General features: G+C 54.4%; 1 protein-coding gene across 1 annotated transcript; it reads left to right on the top strand.

The window, feature by feature from the left end:
• Positions 1-261: 261 nt before the first annotated feature.
• FAM163B (family with sequence similarity 163 member B) lies at positions 262-23287 on the top strand. The gene is made up of 3 exons (XM_053996305.1): positions 262-528; positions 20628-20743; positions 20825-23287. Exons 2-3 carry the CDS (start codon positions 20651-20653, stop codon positions 21374-21376), a joined length of 645 nt encoding a protein of 214 aa, XP_053852280.1. The 5' UTR covers positions 262-528; positions 20628-20650; the 3' UTR covers positions 21377-23287.
• The last annotated feature ends 31 nt before the right edge of the window (positions 23288-23318 follow it).

Here is a 23318-nt window from a genome sequence, read left to right on the forward strand (position 1 = left end):
TGCCCCTCCTGGATACCCAGCGCATCCCCGCATGCCGGGACTGGGATCCTGCGGCCGCACCCCGGGCCGGGAGCGGGAGCGGCCCCGCACCCCGGGCCGGGAGCGGGAGCGGCCCCGCACCCCGGGCCGCGGGGCGGGGGGCGGCGGGCGCGGCGCTTGCCGTGCGGGGCCGCTGCGGGGCTCGGCGGGCGCCGCTCGGTTCGGCCCCGCTCCCGGCCCGTCATTGGCGGCCCCGCGGCGCTGGGAGCGGGGCGGGGAGGCGGGAGCGGCCCCCGCAGAGCCGCCGGCCCGGCCATGTGCCGACAGGGGTGGCTGCTGCCGGCTGCCTGCTCCGCGCCCGCCGCTGCCGCCCGCCTCCTCAGCCTCCTTTCTGCCGCTTATTTTTAATATTTTTTTTTAATCGTGATTCCATTTTTAAGATTTTTTTTTTTTTTAACCGTTTATTTTGGTATTGATGCTCTCCGAGCGGGAGACTTCGGGAGACGCGGTCCTCACCTGAGCGAGCCGGCCCCATTCCCCCGTGTGAAGGTAAGCGGAGCGGGAGAAGGCACCGGCGCGGGGGCTCCGCGGGACCCCCCGGCTCTGCCGGGCCCCTTCTCCCCGTCTCTCCCAGCGCTGGGGTCGCTCGCGGTGTTTTTTCCCCTGTTTGCTTCGATCCCGCCCCCGCCGCCCGCTTCCCGGTGCATCCGAAACTGCCTGGGATCGCTGCTCCGGGGAACCGGCAGCGAACCCCGCATCCCGGGCATGCCTGCGAGGAGGGCAGCAGGCACAGGACAGCCCCGGCTGCCGGGAGTGGGCTGGGAAGGGATTTGGAGGGGGAGAGGTGAGGAGGGACATGGAGAACTGCACGGCATCCGCTCCCCCACAGCCTGCCCGGGGGGACCGGGCAAGTCCCGCCGCCTCAGACCTGCATGGAAAATACTGGGGTGCTCCAGGCTCCGTTTTCCCTCATCCTACAGCATCTTCAGCTCCAAAGCCTACGAGGGATGTCATGAAAGCACCTTTCAGGGATGGAGTGGGAAAGCTGCCCCCATCCCATGCCTTTCCTGGGTGCGCAGGTCCTGTCCTTCTCTGCCCCAGGGACACCTCGGTCCCCTTTGCACGCTCAGTGTGGGACTGGAACTGGCCTCTCTTCATTGTCTGGACATCTCACCTGGAGCCATGTGATTCACTTTGTTTCCATCTCATGCGCTGGCCCCAAAGGACATCCGAATCCCCCTCTCCATCCCAATGAGTTTGTAGGACACCCCAGTCCTGGGTTAGGTAGGAAACCATCCCCTTGGCTCACACTCAGCACAGCAGTGGTGACGGAGAGGGATCCAGGGCAGAATGCGAGGAAGGTGATGGCACAGTCACCTGTGGGTTGTTTTTGTCACTCTGCATCCAGCAGCCATGGAGGTCTGTGCTCTCAGAGCCACATGGATGCTGTTCAGCACATTAAAGGTAGCCTGAGGGCTCAGGGGGGCTGTGGGAGGGAGAGAGAAATCCCCCAAGGGAAGATGGCTTTTCATTTCCCCATATCGACCGCTTTCAGACAGGATTATTTATATTTGACATAACAGATCACCAAACTTGGGAGGGAGTGGGGGTGTGCTCATACTCATTAAGGTAGACAGTTCTCTGGCAGAATAAATTCAAGGTAAGAGAAGACGGCACTTTGAGGTTCAACAGATTGTCTTCCAGCCTGAAACGAGCAGCGAAATCAGCATAAAACCTAGAAGGGAAAACTCTGCACTTCAGTCTGTCATGATGTATGGCTGTCATTTTAGGGAACCTGGCGGGTTATCCCAATTTTTAGAGTGCAGATGGTGCTCCTGAGTGACTTCATTTGAGCAAAAGTACCCAGTAGGATGGGGTCTTTAGTCATCACATCTTGTTTTCACTGAGGAAGCATCTAAATGATAGTGCTGTGAGGGAAAGCAGTTGACATGAATTGTGCATGAAGTGAGTGCCTGAACTATCCCACACCTGTGCTGAGGCTCCTGCCCCGCTGCAATGGCTTGTGAATAACTGGAGGTTGTTTGCAGTCTCTGTGGTTGATTTTCTTCTTGCCTGAAACGAGCAGAAAGGTGCATTAGGGGCTGTCAGTTGGTGAAAAGAGATTTTAAACACCTTAAAGATTCTGCAACTGTAATTAGAAGTGTAACCTCCTTCCTCTTCATGTCAGGATTTCTGTGCAGAGTGATGACAGGACCTCTTAAGGAATGGTGCTGGTGCTCAGGAGAGATAAAGAACTTCAACAAAATCCCCTGCAAAGCTACTGATGTGGATTTATCACCCCGCAGTACTTTGGTTCTCGTTCAGAAAGGATGTGGGGATTCGAGGGAAAGGAAGGAAACAGCATTTGTTCCTTTCTGGTTTGTTGCCAGTGGGCACAGATGACAAACACAGGCAGCTCTGAAATACCTGTGCCTACCTGGGCACAACGAGTGGCAGAACATCACCAGTGCTGTGGCTCCTGGTTGTGTCCTCACTGCTTTCCAGCAAAGCCTGGTAGAGGGTCTGGCTGTCACATCTCCTGACCCTTTTCCATTGAATCTCTGGCAGTCCCTAAACCCTCGTGGAGGTGACACAAGAGTCAAACTTTGACTCAGGGGCTTTTCTCTCTGAGGGGGACATTTCAGCAGTGGGTAAGGGACAGACTCACTGCCCGTGGTTTATTGACCCAAGCCTTCCTAAATGTTTCCCACTCTGACCCTACAGCCATTCCTCAGCACCTCTTTAGGGTCTTTAAAAGTTTTGCTGGGTGCCAGATTCAAAGAGATAAAGGTGCTCAGTCCCCCCAGGCATTTACGTGCAGCCCAGAGAGCTTGGCTGCATCCTCACAGCCCGGCAGAGTCTGTGCCACTGACCTTTGGGATGTCAGGATGTGTCCTCAGCACCCAGCACGTGGGGCAAGGAGGGGTTTTGCAGCTGGCCAAGCTCCAAGGGATTTGCCTGACTCAGACTTTTCCCTCTGGCTGCGCAGTGCTGGTGGAAGAAGCAGGGCTGGCTGGGTCCCTTGCCACTCGGCCTGTTCCCGTACCTGTCTGTGGTGTTGTCATGGATATGGATAAGGACATGGCCAGGAAAGAGGTGCTGCAGGCTGGCAGGGCTCCTGCAGCCACGGCTGGTGATGCAGCTTGTGACATTGAAGAGGTGCAGGGAAGGATGGAGCAGAGGTGGCAGCTGTTGGGGTTGAACTTGCAGCTCATTCCCCATTTAAATTGCGTTTTCTCCCAGGTCACTGGGTGTTATCTCCTTCTCTCCTTGTAATCTCTTATGGTAGACTTGGTTCCCCCTTTGCCTGAGCAAACAGCCTTTATCCCAGCAGTGCAGATGGGCAGAGGGGTGACAGAGGTGGGTGGTGAACTCTGACCCTCTCCAGACCTTTCAGCCACATTCAGCTCACATCCAGCACCAACCCAGACAGGGCTGGGACCTCAGGAACCTGCTAGAGCAGCCCTGGGCAGAGGGCAGAGGGAAAGGCTGGGGAACAAAATTAAGGGTCAGAATAATGTTTTGAAATATCCCTGGACCCCTTTGTCCCTGGAAAGGTTAATAACAGCCTTGACCCATTAACAGCAGTTCAGGGCAGCAGCAGGAGGACCAGGCTCCATGGAGATGTGATCCTCAAGGTGTCAGAGGCATCACTGAGGGGGACAGGACTTGATTTAGGGCAGAACCACCACGATGATGATTTTATGTGTCCAAGAGTACAGATTTCTCTCTGTACAATGTTGGATCCAGCACCTCCCTCAGCGTGAGCTCCCCTTGGCAGGACAAGGAGCGGAGACAGCACATGAACCAGGGGCTGGCGAGTTCTGTCAGCCTCTCACTTCAGACAGAGCTTTCTCCTGCTCATTGAACCATCCCCTGTGATGGCTCAGAGCTGACATTTAACTCCACTCCCAACAATGGCACAAGTCGAGCTGAGGCATCACCGGGGCAGCTCAGGCCCTGCTCACCATCTCCAGCGCTTCTCCCGCAGGACAAAAGCCACCTGCAGCCACAGACGTGGATGTTGTCAGTGTGCTGAGCTTCTCTGGACAGCAACACTGATGTTTTCCTGAGCTGGAAGCTGGAAAACACGTGCCACTGTCCACCTGCCCATGAGCTGAAGGAGGGAGGGATGCAGCTCCTACACGGGGCTGAGTGGAAGGTACACACGGCTCTGCTGCCCTGGGAAATAACTCTCTGCTCCACAGCTTTTATCAAGGAGATGGAAACTTGTCATATTCTTTTTGCAACCATATCTGACATTATCCAAGCAATTTGCCTTTGGTGTGTTTCCAGAAATAGTTAGGCCTACGGTAGGCAAGGGGTGACATCTGGATGCATTACTGTTGAGTTCAGAAACATTCAGTAAACAAGACAGGATCTATTGTTTAAAGGTTATTTCAAAAGGCTCCCAGCGACTTAGCTGGCTGTGCAGTGGGGAAAGCTTTAATGGCACTGTGGTAATTGCCTTTTCTGAAGGCCGTTTTAGAGGGAACTTACCAAAAACCCAAAAGTAAGGCTCAGCCTGTCCCAGCCAGGTGAGGGACCTGATCCAAGCTGAAAATGTGAGGGGGTTTGCTCTTTGCTTCAGTGCTGGTGGGGTCAAACCTGGGGAATGGCTGAAGGAAGAGCAGGCTGGGGGGCACAGATGGGGGATGCAGTGGAGCTCACCAGCACTTCAACGATAAAAAAAGGTCTCAGATCAGCATAATAGGGCAGCAGGATTCACATCAGCAGGAGAAAGAGCCCTCCCCGAGGCACTGAGGAGAAAATAAATGTCATTAGCCATGGATAAAGCAGCTGCCTCTGAGCACCTGAGCCGAGGGTGGGAGGCTCTGCAGGGAGAGGGGCCTGGGGGGCTGCCAGGGCTCAGTGGGGCCACAGCAGGAGCCACTTGGAGCCCACGCCTGTATTCAGCACGTCCCAGAGCACTGAATTAATCTCTATTAAAAAAAGGAAAAGTGAATTCCTGCCAGGAGCCAGGGGCCAGCTGTCCTCCCCTCCCCTGGCCCAGGTGACCGGGATGTGGAGGAAGGGACGAGCTGTGGCTCTGCTGTCACTCACACACCTGCGCGTGCTCCTGGCAGCAGCCACTGCTGGCTGCTCTCCTCAAGCCCAGGGCAGGCAGAATTCATGCTCACTGATGATTTCCTGCCCCTCAGAGAGGAAATCATGTCGTGGGCTCACGTATCTTCCTGTTTCACCAGTGTTTTTCTCTGAGGGGCTTTGGGGTGAGTGAATTGCACTCAGTGGAGCCCTGGGGCCAAGCAGAGGGCTGTGCCTGCAGCAGGACCGTGCTGTCCCACTGCCTCCAGCCCTCCTCTGCCTCACCTGGTGCTGCTGTGAGGCCGTGTCAGTGCTGCAGGGTCTCAGTGCTGGGGGAGCCCTTTGGAGCTGCTCAGATCCCACACACCCAGCCCTCCCTTCCCCCTTCTGTTCACCCACTGCTGCTCCAGCCCTGCCCTCCTGCTCCACAGCCCCGTCCTCCCCTTCCTCCCTTTCCGAGATAACAGTCACAAAATCCTTAGGTGGTGAGATAACCACAGGAAACTGCCCGAAAAACAGGCCTGGTGAAAAAGCTTTTTTTCCCTTTGAATTGCTACTGAAGTCCAGCTTAGGCTCTGTCAAGGCTGAGCTGGTTGGCCTCTCCTGGGGAGGGGATCAAGGAGATGATCTTGCTCAGCGGGGGACGGAGCCCTGGGCACCACCAGCTTTAGGTCTGGCTCTGAGGCCAAGGCTTTGCTCTAGGTACGAGTTCATCGCCGGCTCTGAGCTGCAGAGCTCATAAGCTCATTACACTGGGGGAGTTGCAAGTGCTGAGCAGGCCACACAGCTGGGATTTCCTCCCCTTCCATCCCATCTCAGCAAACCAGCAGGAAAAGTGCTGTGTGGTTGCATTTTTTCCAGTGCAGAGCTGGTCCCTGGACCACGATGGAGCAGAGTGTAGCACTGCCTTGTCCCCACAGAGCTGGCACCAGGCAAAACCTGCTCCTCTCTTTACTCACAGAGTGTTTGGGATTAAAGGGGGAAATCCATCCGTATAAATGCCAGAAAAGTGGCTGCCAGGGCGAGAGAAACCCCCAGATTGCTGGGTGATGGGGCTGCTTTGAATCCCCCTGGGCTTCACCTCAGCCTTGTGATGGATTCCTCGTCTCCCCAACCTCTCCCCAGCTTGGTTCACTTCAGCTGAACTGGACCAAAATGCCTTGAGGTTCAAGGATTCACCGGCTGGCACTGATCACAGCAGAGAGAGGTGGACTTTGTTGTAGAAGATGACACAGAGGCTCCGTTGGGGCTGGAATTTGCTGTGATGCTGCGGGAGCGTGCCGGGAGCGAGGGGGATTTCACAGGGAAGCGTCAGACGAGTCCCCGGAGCGGCTGCGAAAATCACAGCTCTGCTGAAGCATCACTCACAGGAACGGCTTCCCGCGAGAAAAATAACTTACCTACAGAGAGCTTTGCTCGTTTCTCTTCCAAATATTCCACCTTCGCTTCTCTCTGGGGCGTTCGGGTGTTTCTGCCTGGGAAATGCTGTGGTATTTCCGAGGTGGCCGGCAGGGACAGCGCGCTCCCGGCACAGAGCTCCGGTTTGTTTGTTTGGAAAGCCGCGTCTGCTTCCCGCTGTAGGCAGAGGGTGCTGCTCGGGCTTTGCCGTGCAAAGCCTGGATTCCAAAGTCTGGATTCCCTGCGCTCCCCGCCTGCGTTTGGGTTTGGATCCATCACGGATCTTCCTGCCTGAGCTTTGGCAAGGCATTAACTCTCTCCTTTACCTGCTGCCTGCCTTCTGGGCGAGGTGCCAGCGTGTGCAGGGAGGCTCTCCCTGACGGAGAGCTCCTGCATCATCCCTGCGGGCAGCGATGCTCCTCCTGCCTCCCGCTCTGCCGCCAGAGCAGCGGCGTGCACGACGCCACTCTTTACTTAACACAACGCGCAGGAGTGACAGGGGAAAGCCGAGTTTTCCTCTAAACAAGAGGCATTTTGGGGCAATCCAAGCCGTTTCCTGGGAGGAATTAGAGCTCGGCTTGGAGGTGTCCCAGCTGCGGGAGGGTGGCTGAGGAGATGCACGGGCTCGCTGGTGGGGATCTCTCCCCATCTTCCCCGCGAGTGCAAGCAGGGATGTGCAGGGATGCGGGCTCTCCTGTGGAAGGGGAAGGAGGTGGCTCGGTCTCATTGGTGCTGCCTGCTGGGAAGCTAAGCCCTGGGAAGATTAGCGGTGGGATCTGGGGGAAAATCGCTCTGCTGAGAGAGTGGGAGTGGAGCTGGGAGGGGAAGGGTAATGAGCGCTGACTTGCGTTTGTTGTTAGGAAAATTTAGTGGGTTTATTGTTATGTTACACAAAGGAGCAACTGGGGCAATAATTCCAACTTATGGCTGTCCCATGGCTTCTTGTGTGGCTTTCTCCTTGTGCAAACAGTGACAGGCACCAAGCTGCCAGTGCCTGTGGCTGCAGCTCTGCCAGGAGAGCTGAGCCAGCCCCACTTCCACATCCAAATGCATGACAATGCTTGAGAGGTGTTTCTCGAAGCCCTCCAGGTGACGTCTCCCATCCAGCTGTCACCAAAGCCGTTTTCTCAGTGACTGTGCCGCAGGTAAGGTCCACCCAGAGCAGGGAATGTGCTCCTGGCTGGGGGTTGGACTTGGTGACCTTTAAAGGTCCCTTCCCACCCAAACCAGTCTGTGATTCCAAGGGCAGCTCGGGTCTCCAGCACTGGCATCACTGAGCTTTCAGGTCTCTCTTTGCAGGGGAGATCTGGTGGGCACCAGGGTGCCCAGAGAGGCTGTGGCTACCCTGGATCCCTGAAAGGGCCCAAGGCAAGTTTGGACAGGGCTTGGAGCAACCTGGGATGGTGGAAGGTGTCCCTGCCCATGGCAGGGGGTGGAACGAGAGGGGTTTTAAGGTCCTTCCCAAACTAGACCAGTGTGGGATTCTGTGATCCTCTGTGATCCTCTGTGACCAGCACTGGACGTGACATCCCATGGGCAGGCCCAGCCCCCTGAGATAAAGACAAGCACAATGAATATTAGACAGTTGCAGATGATTTTTTTTCTGATTTGCAACACTTCAGCTTTGCTGTTTTCTCGAGAGTTATTCCTGATTCTCACAGAAGCTCGTGGGAGCAGATTCAGCCCACAGAAAGTGGAGTTCTCTTAGTTGCACCTATTTTCCCTTGTGTTTCTGGCACCACATTTTTGTTTATGTTGTATTTTCAAAGAAAACAATGCAGGTTACAGAAAACACAAAACAGTGGCACCGGTTTCTGAGAAAACAAGCACTGATCGTGGTTTCTGGGTACCATTATAAATACTATATACTGTTGGATGTTCAGATTGGCAGGCAAAGGGTTAGTCTGTAAAACACTGTCTGACTTGATGGGGAGTAAATATAAAGTGTGAAGATTGCTGGGCTGTGGCAGAACTGTTGACTGCAGAGGATTAGAGTTGCTCAGCCCCAGGGATGCATAAAACTGGCACAAAACTGCTGCTGGAGTTTTGCTCAAAAAGAGAGGGGTCCTAAAAATGAATACAGGTTTTCCAGGACCTGAAATGAAAAGGGTTTTGTTTGATTGGGCTGTTAACATCACCTTGTAACCCAAATATCACAGGCTTGTGCAATTCCATGATAATCCCAATTAAACCAGACCAGAAGCAGCACTGAAGCATCCTGGGCTCCCAGCAGAAATTCCTGGGCTCCCACACGCTCCATTCTGTGCTCTGTCAAGCCCAGCAGCAGTGGCAGCCAGGTTGGAAGGTGGTTTTTTAACCAGGCCCGTGGTTTGGACCAGCAGTGAAGGCATTCCTGATTCCCAGAGGAGATTCCTGGTCTGTTGGACTTCCCAAAGGGGCATTTCCTGCAGGAACAGCTCCATTGCACGTTTTCAGGGGCTCTTCTGTGCCAAGGCACTGGGCACTGGGAAGATGCTCACATTTTTACAGCTCTGGGTTTTGTAAGGCTCAGACTTCAGCTCTCTGTCTGGTTCACATCGAGGCAGGATGGTAATGAAGGGCTCCATGGGGGAGGTGGTGCCTGGAGAGCTTGGAAAATCACTGAAGGTTTTGCTGATTTGGTTCTGGGTTCCCAGTCCATCGCAGCTCAGCTCAGAAAATCAGCAGCTTTGCTAATTTGGTCCTGGGCTCCCAGTCCAGCACATTAACTTAGTAAAAATGTGGTGAACCCCGGATGCAGGAAGAAATGACAGTGTCTGCTCCAGATCAGAAGGCTGAAGGCTTTATTAAAACTATACTATATTACATTAATATACTATTTAAAGAGATACTATATATTCTACATACTTACTTCTTACTTACCTATCTAACTCAAACTCGTGACTCTGCTGAGAGCCCGAGCCACAGCTGGATCCCACTGGTCACTGACCCCAAACAACCTTCACCAGAATCCAGCCCAGCAATCACTGCAGGTGAACAATCTCCACACCACATTCCACATGGGGAAAACAAAGGAGCAGAGATAAAGATTGTTTTCTCTTCTTCTCTCTGTGCTTCTCCTGAGAGGCAGAATTGTGTCTCTCTGCCCAGAGGATGTGAATGTCACATTAAGTGTGTTATTTAGCAGAGAGCACTCCTGCTTCCCAAGGAGTTCCAACAACTGCGTCCAGGCCAAGCGAGCTCACGGTGCAAGGGAGGAAAGCTGGAATCCAGCTGGGATTTGGGGGTGCTGTGTGAGCCTCCTCCTGCTTCCCAGGATGGGTGGAAGCATTTCTGTGGGCTCATCCCTGGGGGGTTCAGGGCTCTGACCCCTCCCAGGGCTGCTGTGGGTGCCTTCAGACAGGCTCAGGGTGGGACTCAGAGCACTGGTCTGAGGCTTGGCTTTCTGAGAGAAGACCCCTGGCATTTTCTGCTGCTTTGAGGTGCTGCCAGTCAGTCAAGCAAGGAAAGGAGGAGCTGTAGGATGCGCCAGCACTGAGCAGAAGCTTCCGATCACACCCATCCTTCTCACCTCGCCTGCCTCAGTTTCCCACATTTTGGTGCCTGTGGCAGCATTTCTCTGCTGTTGGGCACGGCGAGGAGGGGGCAGATGAGGATCAGGAGCCATTGCCTCGCTCTCAAGGGCCTCTCCAGCATCAAGGAGTCATTTCAAAGGCAGGGCTGGTGTCGTCCCCGTGCTGACGAGAGGCAAGAAGATCCCTCACACGTGTTCTGCCTTCGGAAAGGTGCTGTTCCTGGGAACAGTCAATATTTCAAACATCTGATCCCAGCCCACGTGGGCTTGAGCAGAGCAATTTGTGTGAAGGTTTTTCTCTGTTTCTTTATTCTTCTAATGAGGGTTTTCAGCTGAGCTGTGTGAGTTCCTTTATGTTTTCCACTCTTTCACTTATGATTTTGTTGTTGTGGGGTTGTCATTTTGGGTTTTTTTTCCCTCTGAGTTAAATCTTTCCCTCTCTCATCTCCCAGGAAAAGCTGTAACAAAATTAAGGTGAGGAAAAAGGGGAAAATTTACTGGAACTGGTTCATGGTAAGTTGCCAAGAATCTGAAAATTACCCTCTCAGACGGTCTGTATTAATTCCCTGATGCAGCAATGATAAATCCTTATCAAAGAGGATAACATAAGGAGATTTTACTTCCTGTAGAAAAACTCCAGGGTGCAAATAATGAGGAAGCCCATCTCCCTCTTGTCTGTGATCCCTGGAAGTGTCCAAGGGGAGGTTGGACAGGGCTTAGGGATAGGGAAAGGTGTTCCCCCCCATGGGAGAGGGTGGAATGAGATGAAATTTAAGGTCCCTCCAACCCAAACCAGTCTGGAATTCTGTGATTCTGTGATCACTTTTGCAAATGCACGTGCTGACACCAGCCCTAAGGGGGTGACATTACATTGAACAAAGGACATGGAGGGGAAGGCAGGCAAGTGCCCTGTCCCAGGTGCTGTGGGCAGTGTCTCTGCCCTGGCAGCAGCCCTAAACCTCTGCACTTCCCCGCTTGCAGCAGCTCCCCGAGTCCCTGAGGTCCAGCCCCGGGAGCACCAGGCAGAAAGGAATTTAAATGCAGCAGTTTTTGTCCTCTGCCCATGTCGGGCAGCCTGAAGGTTCCTCTCACTCACCGTGTGATGAGTGAGGGGCTCCTTCCCTCCCACCCCAAGTGCAGCTCATGCCCTGCCCCAGCACCAGGGAACGTGTGCCAAACTCCAGTCCTTAACATTTATGTGTTATTTCCAAGATCCCTGAGCTCCTCCTCTCTTCTCCTCTTCTTTATTCATGCACCACGCTGCCTTGCTGGGCTGGAGTGGGAAAAAACACTCTGCTTGTGCCTCATTACAGGGCTTGAGCCAGAGCCTTCACCAGAGCGATGTAAAGCTGTAGCTATGGAAACTCCCAACCCTTTTTTCTGGTGGTTTTTTTTTTTTTCCTGGTTTTTTTTTTTTTTTGTTTTTTTTTTTTTTTGTTTTTTTTTTTTTTTTGTTTTTTTTTTTTTTTTTGAGAGTAGCAACGTATGTCTCTTTGGAGATCCCATGCAGGGCTGCCTACAGCACCCAGGGACTCCCCTGGTGTCTCAGAGCAGGAGCTGGAAGCACAGAGCCAGGTCTGTGTCCCCAGGGCAGGGGAGGGGGACTGAGGAGGAACAAGTGGGTTACATGGAAAGCCAGAGCCCAGGACAGCTCAGGGATGCTGGGGGGCGCAGTGTGATGCTGATGGAGATGTCACCAGCTGCCAGACAGCCACCCACAGCTGGCAGGGGTGGGCAGGGACAGAGGGGTGCTGTAAGGGCTGTGTCTGAGCAGAGGTGGGATGAGCACAGTCCTGGGGGATGCAGGTGGGAATTTAGGAGGGCTGAGCCATCTCCAGCACCCAGGAGGACCCATCTGCTGTGGATGAGCCTGGGAATTTGTGTGTAGCCCCCTCCCAACAGGGCACAACAGAGAGTGAAGTGCCCTCTGCTCATAAAATATGACAGAGGGGTGTGCTGGTGTCCCTGAAGCTCTCAGGTTGCTGCATTTTATTTTAAAGGAGCTCCCTGGATCCCAGCCTGGATCTGTGACTCCTGAGCAAAGGGAAGCAGGATGTGCAGCTCACAAAGACTTTAATCTGCTGAGGATCTTCCCATCCCACAGAGATGTGTTCACACCCCTCGGAAGTGAGGAGCTGTTGGCAAAACTGCCCTGCTGGGAGAAGACCCTGGGCTGGGCAGTGGGCGCTCCCCACTCCCTGACTTTTCCCCCTCAGCAATGATTGCACCCCCTTATCTCAGCCTGCTAATTCCCAATCCTGCTCTCTCTAATGTTTAATATCTCAAGCTGCTTAAGCCATACTCAAGAGGTGATTAAATGATGCAGGGTGGAATGACAGCACATCTTTCTTTTATCTTTTTTTTTTTTTTTTTTTAAGGAGTTTAGACTGCTGATGTGTGTTTGGGGTTATGGCCTGCTTTCCCAGCTGATGGATGGAAACAATTCCTGGTGCTTAAGCAGACTGGGATTGTTTGGGCAGTGAAAGGTTGTGACATTCACATTCTCTGGACACAGAGACATCATTCTGTCTCTCAGGGGAAGCACAGAGAGAAGAAGAGAAAACAATCTTGAACTCTACTCCTTTGTTTTCCCCATGTAGAATGTGGTGTGGAGATTGTTTACCTGAAGTAATTGCTTAATTAGATTCTAGTGAAAGTTATTTAATTTCAATAACCAATCAAATCCAACTATATCTCAAACTCTCAACAGATACTCACGAGTTTTGTTAGTAGTTAGTTAAATAAGTAAGTAAAAAGTAAGTATATAAAATAGTTTTATATATATATATATATATATATATATATAATAGTTTTGGTGTTTTGGTCTGGGTTTTGGTGTCAATGTCAATAGTTTTAATAAAGTTATCCTTCAACCTTCTAATCTAAAACCAAATATCATTTCTTCCCACATCCAAAGTTCACCACATTTTTTACTATAAAAGGTGGGACTGAGGAGGGTAAAACCCTCTGGAGTGCTTTGACAGCAGTTCTGAGATCAAGACAGAGCCTGGCTGGTTGTGAGCTCTCACTGTGGCAGCTCAGACCTGGGGCCGAGTCCATCACTGCTGCACCAGTTCCTTGGGCCTGGGTTTTGGATTTACCTGTCCTGGACTGATGCCAGCGTAGGGTTGGTGTGCAGGGGTGCATCGGAAATCAGGCGACCCCCGACGGGAAGAAATGCTGATATCTGCTCCAGATCAGGAGGCTGAAGGACAGCTTTATTAAATCTATACTATAATACATTAATATACTATTTAAAGAGATATTATTTCATTTTACATACTTCTTACCTATCTAACAAACTCGTGACTCTGCTGAGAGCCCGAGCCACAGCTGGATCCCACTGGTCACTGACCCCAAACAACCTTCACCAGAATCCAGCCCAGCAATCACTGCAGGTGAACAATCTCCACACCACATTCCACATGGGGAAAACCAAGGAGCAGAAAGATTGTTTTCTCTTCTTCCCTCTGTGCTTCTCCTGAGAGACAGAATTGTGTCTCTCTGCCCAGAGGATGTGAATGTCACAGGGGTGCACTGGTGGGCAGCTCACTGGCATCCCTCTGGATGTCTCCAACAGCCCTGCCATTATCACCAACACCTCTCTCGATGTCACCAACGCCCCTGCGATGCTCTCAGGATGTGGTCGTTCATTTTCACAGAGGGACAGAGCAAGGTGGGCCCTTCATGAGTGCAGAAGTGTCCACAGTCACCTTCCCCTGTCACTTTGGAATGAGGACAGCAACACCTTCAGGGTGGCCCCTGAAGGGGACATTCCCAAGGGCAGCATCCAGGTGATTCAGCGATTCCCCCATCCCTCCCAGCAGCACAGCCTCTCTCCATGGAGCATCTGCAGTCGCTGAAATTCCTGCCTGGCATTGTGCTTAGTAAGCCTTCACGCCGCTTTGATGAGCTGTGCAAATATTGTTTCTGTGAAGCGTGATTTGCTTGTGCTCCGTGCCATTAGTGCCTCATTAGTGCCGAGCACACATTCCCTCTGCCGGGATGGGCAACCCCTGCATGCAAGGAAACCTTCTGAAGTGTGCTGGAAACTCAGACTGAGAGCTAATCTCTGCTGTAAAAACTGGTGCGAGAGGATTCCTGACTCTGCCGTGAACTTCTGCTTTTTTTTAACTTCAGGAAACCCCACAGTTCGAAGTGGCTCTTGCTGTAGGATGGATCTCTGGAACAGCCTGAGCCTCCTCTGCTGGGTTTTGGTGCTGTCACACAGGAATGCAGCCTGGCTGCTCTGGCAGGTTGTGGGGGTCACACCTGATGACCTTTAAAGGTCCCTTTGACCCAAAATTCGGTTCTGTGGCAGGGACGCCTGCAGAGGTGCATATACAGTGTCCTTGGTATCTGGAAAAAGCTTATGCAATAAGCAGTTGTTGGACTGACACGTGACATTTAACAAAACACTTTTCATTATAAAATCTGGGGGGTTAATTATCTGTAATACCATTTTTATATTGAATTATAATAGGAGCAGATAGAAGGAACAGCTCAGTGTGACCCATTCCCCACCTCAGCACTGCTCTGGGAGCACTGGGGGAGATTTTCTGGCTGCAGAGGGCTGAGCTGAGAATGGGCAGAGAGGAGAGGAACAGCCCCTGGTCCCTCCAGCCCTCTGGAGGAATTTATTGTGTGTTCTGATTGATGCAGATATGGGGGATACATCCCCAAATCACCCATCATCTGTGTGATCCTGATGTACCTCCAGCCTTGGCTTTCACTGGCAGGGCACTAAAACCTTTCCTGGCCAGGTGCTGTCCTGCCCTCAGCCATTCCCAGGTGTCCCCTGAGCCCTGCCCAAGCCTGGCGGGTGGCTGGGATCCTGTTCTGCAGAGCTGAAGGTCCTGGCTGATAAATAATTGATCAGGCACTGGGGAGAATTTCCCTTTCCAACGTGTGGTTTCTGCTCTGGACATCCGTGGGAGCTGAAGCACCCGGGGCTGTCCCAGCTGCAGGAGGGCTGGGGGACTCTCACAGGAGTCTGGGCTGTGGGTTACCCCTGTGCCACTGACAGTGACCTCTGTAGCTGGCTTTAAGTCGGGTAAAGGCTCTAAGGCCACCAGAAGGGGACAGGTGGATGTGGAATGTTCTGTTCTCTGCTGTGTTTGCTGTTAAAAGCCCATGACAGTGTTACAGGCATCTCCCAGCTGGTGGAGCCCTCTCTGATGTGCCAGGGGCTCACAGAATTCCTCTTATTCCAGGGATCATCAATAGTGGTACCTTTCAGGGTGGGGAAGGGCCCTCCTGAGTGCAGGATCTGCTCTGCCGAGGGCGGTGTCTGAGCAGAGATGGGATGAGCACAGTCCTGGGGGATGCAGGTGGGAATTTGGGACTGCTGGGATCTCTGAGCCATCTCCAGCACCCAGGAGGACCCATCTGCTGTGGATGAGTCTGGGAATTTGTGTGTAGCCCCCTCCCAACAGGGCACAACAGAGAGTGAAGTGCCCTCTGCTCATAAAATATTCAAAATCCCTTGGAGCATGGAGTGCCTGGAGATGGGGGTTCCCATGGGGACAGCACTGCTGCTGGGCTGGGCAAGCATGCAGTGGTGAGATGTGTCTCCTTGTGCTGAGAAGTGCCCAGGTGGCCTTGTCAAAGCCAGGGGTCTGCAGTGACCCAGCCCAGCCTGGCTGTCTGAATCCCTGCAGGAGCATCAGCCCCCAGGTCAGGAATGCTGTCCTCAGGAGGGGACAGGGAGCACAGGGGACTGATGCTGGCCCTCTGGTTAAAGTGTTTTTCATCTGGAAAGCCACGGGGCTGATGCAGGCCCGCTGGTTAAAGTGTTTTTCATCTGGAAAGCCCCGTTCCTGCCTGTGTTTCTGGCAGCTGCCCTGTCCGCTGGCTCCGGCGATGCAAAGTCTCCTGCTGGCACCTTGCCCGGCCGTTCCCAGAGCCCAGCTCTTATTCATTGACTGGGTAGGATTACAGGAACTGGGGGAAATGCACGAGGGAGGCTGGATTTGCCACCAAACTGGTGTTGGCTCCTGGTTTATTTGCTGCTTTCCCACCTCCCAAGCCCGTGGCAGTTCCTCCACACCGACACTCTCCGGTGTTTGCCTTTGGGCAGAGCTGTGGCACTTACAGAGCTCCAGGGTGGCAGCAGAGGAGTTCAAGCCAGGCTTATCCTCAACTTTACAGCATCAAGGGCTCGCATCCAGTCTGCTCTGCCCTGGACAGTTCATTACAGTGGGATTTCTTGTTCTGATTCAAGGTCTTGAATGCTGTCTGCACCCGACTTGGGGACAGAAAGCAGCAAGGCCCAGTGGCTTAGGGCAGTGGCATCTGGGACAGCCAGCATCCCTCACATGCTCTCCTGTTTCCCTGGCATTGTGCTGAGCTCTTTTTCTTCCTTCTGAGGCAGGGCCTGACCAGCAGTGTCAGTGTCAGGATTCGTGGCACGTGGATGAGCTGGGAAGTGGCTGCATTGCCCACCCAGGGCATGACCTGCAGTGCTGCTCTCCCTGCACCACGCAGGGTCAGACACATCTGCCCCACACACAGCTGCTCAACGCCCAGTTTCCACACAGAACTTAAAATCTCCCCGACCTCATCATCCCCCCATTGAGGTCCTTCCCTTGGATCTTTGCCCTGGAGTGACCCAATGAGCTGGTCCCCCCGCAGCAGCCCGGATGAGGGTCAGCCTGGGGGCTGTGCTGGGGTCAGTCCCCTCTCAGAGGCCCTTCCCGGGTGCTGGAGGACACCCAGCACTCGGTGCAGAAACAACTTGTCCAAGCACAGAGCGGAGCCAGGGATGTGCTCGTGCAGAGCAGAGCCAGGACAGGCAGGACGGTGTCACTCCAGGACACGGCGCTGGCCTCCCCTGCTCCCTGCCGAGGGTGGGATGGGTGTTTTCCTTTTTTTTTTTTTTTTCTCCTTTCCCTTCTCCATCTTGGCTGTTTGGAAGCACGGGGCAGAGCTGAGCCCCGCTCCCCTGCACGCACTGTGAGCCAGGGGCAGGGGCTCACGTTGGGGTTGGAGCTGAGTGTCCCTGGAGCAGGGGCTGTTTCTGCCTGTGTCTGTCCCTGTGTGCTCACCAGGGAGGGTCTCAGCTCCCTGTTGTTCCCTGGAGCAGGGGGTTTTTCTGCCTGTGTCTGTCCCTGTGTGCTCACCAGGGAGGGTCTCAGCTCCTGCCTGCTCCAGCGCTGGATCAATCCTGCCAGCACTGGTGTCTGTGCTGCCAGTTGGCATTTTGTACCCAGTCTGGCTGTTTTGTCTGAATCTCCAGCTCCTGGGGACAGGTGAATGAGGGCAATTCCCACGTTTCGTGGTGAGTAGAGGGCTGTGCTGCCTCTGGTTCCCAGGGCTGCTGGGGGATGCAGTAGCAGTAGAGAGGGACAAGCTTTGGGATACAGCTCTTTGCATGTAAGACACGATCTCCATGTGCAGGCACAGCTTCAGTAGCACCAGCATTCCCTTTTTATAGCCACTTGCCATGGCAGCACTTCCAGGTGGTGCAAAACTCTTCGGAGTGACTTTGTTACCCTGCAGTTGGGATCTGGGGTGGGATGGGACAGCTGAAAGCCTCCTTTATTTAATTGCCCAGAAGATTATTCTTAATCCCTGCAAACCCTACAAGGTGGCTTAACTGGGTGCTCAGAGGAACCTCGGAGCAGTTTCCTCTTCCTTCCCCCCCCCCGCAGCTTCAGCAGGCAGGATCAGGCCAGTCCACACGAGCCTCTGGACCTGGAGCTCAGCTTTTCAGAGGCGGGTATTTGCTGGAGCCTTGGTTTGGGCTGAGCTCAGCCCCCCCAGCTGCTCGGAAGCCTTCCTCCCACGCAGCCCTCCCGAGGGGCAGCGGCTGCACGGAGCCAGGCGCAGCTGTGAGCAGCCTCTCCCCACACCGGGCACCCGTGGTGGTCCAGGGGCCGTGTTCAAGGTGCTGGGGAGGTGGAAAGAGGATGATTTCTCACCCCAACCCTTCTCCTGCCACTCGCTATTGCTCATGAGAAGCTTCCCCCAGCCCCTGCGTTGGGCAGCTCCTCATGGCAGTGCCCAAGGGAAGGCAGGAGCAGAGGCTGAGGCAGATCCGGCCCTTCGTGAGAGTTCAACCCCAAAATCCACATCCTCAGGCATGGCAGGGACAGGGAAAAGCAGGCAGGTGGCACAGGGTCGTGTCTAAAACCAAACAGCTCCTGCAGGACCTGCATCCGGGAACTGTGAAATGGTTTTGGTCTGTGGCAGCACAGCCTGTCCTTTTCACTCTGAGAAAGGAGGAGCCTTGCATCAAGCCCTGCGTGCTCCCAGTAACCCCAGGGCCACCATCCCCCTGTCACCCCATGGCACTGGGGACCACGTTCCTACAGCAAAGAGCTGCTGGGCTGGGGGCAAACAGCCTGTGTGGAGTTACACCCCCCCTGCAGCCCCTTCCTGCTGCCTGCCAGGGATGGATGATGTGCTGGGGGCTGAATTTGGATGGGTTCAGACATCCTTGCTAGCTGGAGGGCTCCTAAGGCTGGAGGAAGGAGCCGAGGTCTCTCGGGACTGAGTCCCCCTGCCTGCCTTCCTCAGAGCAGGGCTCCTGCATACCTTCTCCAAGACCACAGCAGAGCTGCAAAGCACTTCCTTTTACCAGGATATTTATTGCTAAATATATGAATCTGGGAGCCTGTGGAGCGTGAAATTAGGAACAAATGTAAAAAGGAGGTCTAGACAGGAATTGTTCAGCTTATGGGCCTCCGCATGCTCTGCTTCCCTCCCCCTTTGCACGCTGGAGGGTTTAAAGCTTCCAGGTATGCAGCTTTAATCAGAGAAGTATGTTTGGGGAGGGGAAAAGGGAGAAATGCAAATGGTCCAGCTCCGGAGGGAGCAGTGGCTCCGATGCCACGTCTGGCTGGGCGCGGCTGGACAGGAACCGTGGAAATTGGCTCAGTGCAGCCCTGGCTTGTGCCCTGGGGCTTTAATTAATGGGTGGAAAAGCCGGAGAGCCCTCCCTGGCAGAGCCCTGCCTGCCACCTCCCATCTCGGGCCGGCAGGGAGATGCTGATGCTGTGCCATGGGTGCAGCTCCCATCCCCGAGAGCCTGCAGGGTTGAGTGGCCGCCCCAGAGCCAGGTTCCTGTCCCAACCCTGCACCTTCTGCCCTTGGCTCCAGGGCAGCGTGGGGATTGCAAGTGGGGGCAGCAAAGGACCCAGGGATGGGCATTTCCAGCTGGCACCTGGCCCAGCCAGGCGCCTCCATCCCTCTTTAAACAGCAGCCAAAGTTTCTAAACCACGAATGCATCGTTTGCAAACCCTTCCCGTGGCTGTGCTGCTCCCCCTGAGCCTCCTCAGAGTGTTTTCCCCGAGGAATGAGGGCAGGATTTGGGCCCTGCTTTTGCCTCGTGGCCGTGGGGTGTGAGAAGGGTGTGAGAAGCCGTGGAGCCATCGGGATAAATTCCCTTCCCTCCTCCCGAGCTGCTCAGCAGCAACATAAAATGTGACGCTGCTTTATCCATTCAGCACTCGCACAACTTTAGCAGGACATTAAGTGCCTGAAAATATGGCACAGGTTTGTTTTCTTTGGAAGCAGGTTAAATCCCTGACAGATCCAGTTGCTTTACCTCGGGTGCTGAAGTGATTTGGGGCTGAGGTGGCTGGTTTTTGGTTTAACCTGATAGCACAAGCTGGGAGCCAGCTTTGTTAAAGCACTTGGAGAGTAGGTGGTCAGGCTAGGATTTCTGCCTTAATTTATGTCTCTCCTGCTGTTCCCAGCCTGACCTAAAATGTTGCTGGGGCTTTGTTTGTGCCAGTTTTAGTGCCACTGAGCAGGCTGGTAGCCTGTCTCCCCAGCATCCTTCCTGGGGCAAAAAGCTGTGTCTGATCCTGGGCTGGAGAGGAACTCGAGGCCTCCCGTGAGCATTCAAGGGAGGGATGCTGAGAGCAAGTCCCGTGCTGGTGTTGCAGGGCTCGTGCTGTGCATGATACACAACATCTGCCCTCTGGGAGAGCCCAGCAGGGACAGGGACAGGGACCTTCTGCTGCTCCCTGTGCCGTGCCAGCTCCCAGGGGGCATTCCAGGGAGACAAGGGTGCTGGTGGTACCCCAAAATGCAAACTGAGCCACAGCATCTCTGTGATGTCCACTGACAGCTCACCTGGGGCTGTCAAACATCATCCCGGGGTGCCCCCAGAGCCCCCCCCACACTGTGGTTTGGCCGTGGTGAAGTGGAGGGTCCTGGTGTCTCGGACAGGTCCTGCTCTCAGGGAGGGCAGCACCCCGCTCCCTGCAGTAGTTAAAGGCTCACTTAGCAGCTGAGGTTATTCCAAATTAAAATACCACATTGTTTTCTTGGGGAAAATGGATTATAGGCTCAGAGAAAAATGAGTGCAGATCAGAAATCCTTAATGCAAGGTTCCTTTTCCCATCACTGAAGCTTTCTGCCACCAGGTAGGAGCTGGGACAGTGCCCTTGGTGCCTGGTGTTATTTCCTTTGGCTCTCCCTCCTGAGGGCAGAACAGACACGTGTGACCCCAGAGGTGCTTCTCACTCAATCTCTCACCCACTGCATGAAGTTTTTTTAACCCTTGCACCTGCAGGATGGCATTTTTGGGGACTCCCTGGTGACTTTCCACGGGTGCCCAGTGGATTCTGATTCTGCCCTTCAGAGCCCTCCTGGGTTTTATCCCACTTCAAAGGGGGGCTAGCAGAGAGTTTGGGGCTCTGCAGCCCATCCCCTCACCCCGTGCACTCGATTTTGCAGGCTGTTAATGGAGAAGAGGGCGGATGACAGCCGGGACCGTGGTCATCACAGGTGGAATATTAGCGACTGTCATTTTACTCTGTATCATCGCCGTCCTCTGCTACTGTAGGCTCCAGGTAAGGCCGGGGGGTGTCGCAGCGGGGAGGGCTGGTGGGGTGGGAGCTTTGGGGGTGCCAGCTGAGCCCCTCCCGTTTCAGTACTACTGCTGCAAGAAGGATGAATCCGAGGAGGACGAGGAGGAGCCCGACTTCGCCGTGCACTCGCACATCCCTCCGCTGCACTGCAACCGCAACGTAGTGCTGACCAACGGCCCCTCCCTGTACTCCTCATCCCCCTTCGCCAAAAAACCGACCCAGAGCCGGCCCAGCTGCCCCAGCTGCGCTCCCTACGAGCCCCCAACCTCCTTCCTTCAGGAGCCCCCAACCTCCTTCCTCCAAGAGCCCCCCACATCCTTCCTCCAAGAGCCCCCCACATCCTTCCTCCAAGAACCCCCCACCTCCTTCCTCCAGGAGCCCCCCACATCCTTCCTGCAGGAGCCCCCCACCTCCTTCCTGCAGGAGCCCCCCACCTTCTTCCTCCAGGAGCCCCCCGAGGAGCTGCACAACGGGGGGGACCGGGTGAGCTACAAGACGGTGAGCCAGGAGGATCTGGCCCTGCCGGTGTCCAACCTGCAGGCGCTCAACCCCAACCGGCTCTCGGCCATGCGGGAGGCGTTCTCCCGCAGCCGCAGCATCAGCACCGATGTGTGAGCTGCCGCCCGCCCTCCCAGCCTCCTCCACAGCGGGAAGGACTGGTTGGGATTCGTGGCGGGGGGGGTTTGAAAAGGGAAAAAACAACAACAACAAAAAAATGAAGTGAATGTATTTCTACGGGCTGGTGGTATAAAGGGGGAGCGGAGCAACCCCGAGTGAGGAGTGCGGGGGTGCAGCTGGAACGGGAGGTTTCCCAGCGCTGCGTTGCTTGCTTTTTTTCTTTTATAAAGAGGATTTTGATGTTGAGCATCCTTTCCTACGGAGGAGCTGCCCCTCCTCACCACTGGGCCGGGGGGTGATGAGCGAATGATGGGGCTCATGGGTGGCTGAAAACGGCTCGTGCTGCAGGTCAGCAGCAGCTGCTGGCGTGACCTGGGGGCCCCAGGATACACTCGCCCACCCCAAAATGTCCTCGAGCAAAGCAGGGCTGTCACTGCCCACCCTTCTGCCAGCCTGTGCCGTGCTGCTCCCCGCTGCAGCCATGGGGGTGTCTGTGGGTGTGAGCGTGCACAGCCCTGCGCCGCTCCCAGCCCATCCCACTCCTCCAGCCGGGCGTTAATGCCCAGGTGCCAGGCACAATCCCCTCAGGGTTAGGATGGTGGCTGGGCCTGTCCCTGGAGCCCCCCAGAGTGGCCTCATGGACCCCCTGAAGGAGCTGGGCTGGGGATGTAAAACCTGTGCATTACTCGGCGATGGAAATAACACACAGCACACCTTGGGATGGAGGAATATCCCTCTGGATAATCAACATCCCTGCTCCAAGTAATGCCATCCACAACTTCTGACTGAGGGCTCCGTGGCACAGGGGTCGCCGTGTGTGTGCCCACCCCTTGCATGCACATTTTTACACACATTTATTTGTTTGGGAGAGGTTTTTTAAACAAAAATAAAAAAGACGCTTTCCCTCCCCCCATCCAGGACAGCGTCAAAAGACTTTTAAATTCAGTCAAAACCTCTGATTTGCATTTTCCATTGAGCCATTTCCCATGGCCAGGCAGCCTGGCTGTGGCACCAGCTCTGTCCCACGCTGGATCCAGCAGGGACAGCCCTGGGGGAGCAGCAGGCACAGAGCTGGTCCCCGAGCGTGTCCCTCTGCACCAGATGTGCTGCAAAGGAGCCCTTGGGGTTGCTCAGAGATTTAGGAGGGGAATTGCAGCACTGAGGGGCCTCCAGCTCTGGTTTCTCCTGGCTGTCTCCATCCCTCCCCTCCGACCTCAGCACACTCCTTGTGACAGAACACCCTGTTTCTCCTGGACTGGGCATTATTCAGGTTAAAAGCATCACCTGGGGGTAGCTGCTGAGGATGGACTGGCTGCACAGAGACTCAGATGGGCTCAGGGCTGTGCTCCAGGGGGAATTTCCTTTCTAAAGGTGTTCTGGGAAGAAGCAGCCGTGGCTGCAGCCCCCTGGGCTCACGGACACTGTTTGCAGCCCGGCTGGGTATTTTACTTCGAACCACGAGGGCTTTTAATTCCACAGGAAACCTTTTGAAGTACAAGTCAGTCTTTGCAAATGAGTATCTTCGACTTTCTGGGGGGGGAGGTTCTGTTTGGGGTGGGGAGGGCTGGGGTTGGTTTCGTACGTGTTTAATATTCCGGGCTCGGTCCCTGTGGTCCAGCACATCCCAGAGGGATGCAGCCACTCAGACCATGCCCCCATGTACAGCTCTCACTGGGGTTTGTTCCCATGCCTTGAGCCCTTCTCTTCCCATTTTTCGTGATTTCTCCCACCAGCCTTCCTTTCCTCCTTTTCTTCCTTGTTTCTTTCCCTTGTAGCTTGGAAATTCAGCAAATGGTTGGCTTTCACTAACCCTCACCTGGTGATCTGTTGTACAGGACTTTGGGAATCTCAGATTTGGGGAGGGGAAAAGTAAAAAAAGAAAAAATAAAAAGAAATAAATTACTTTGACATGGGTTTTGAGGTTTGTTCTTTTCCTTTT

The sequence above is a fragment of the Vidua macroura genome, chromosome 21 (genome assembly GCF_024509145.1).
Source record: "Vidua macroura isolate BioBank_ID:100142 chromosome 21, ASM2450914v1, whole genome shotgun sequence".
In the NCBI taxonomy this organism is placed as follows: domain Eukaryota; kingdom Metazoa; phylum Chordata; class Aves; order Passeriformes; family Viduidae; genus Vidua; species Vidua macroura.

Excerpts from the sequence above, each read along its gene's own strand:
- FAM163B (XM_053996305.1), top strand. The coding sequence starts at position 20,651 with ATGACAGCCGGGACCGTGGTCATCACAGGTGGAATATTAGCGACTGTC. Across the intron at positions 20,744-20,824 it reads TCTGCTACTGTAGGCTCCAG|TACTACTGCTGCAAGAAGGA; the intron begins GTAAGGCCGGGG and ends CTCCCGTTTCAG.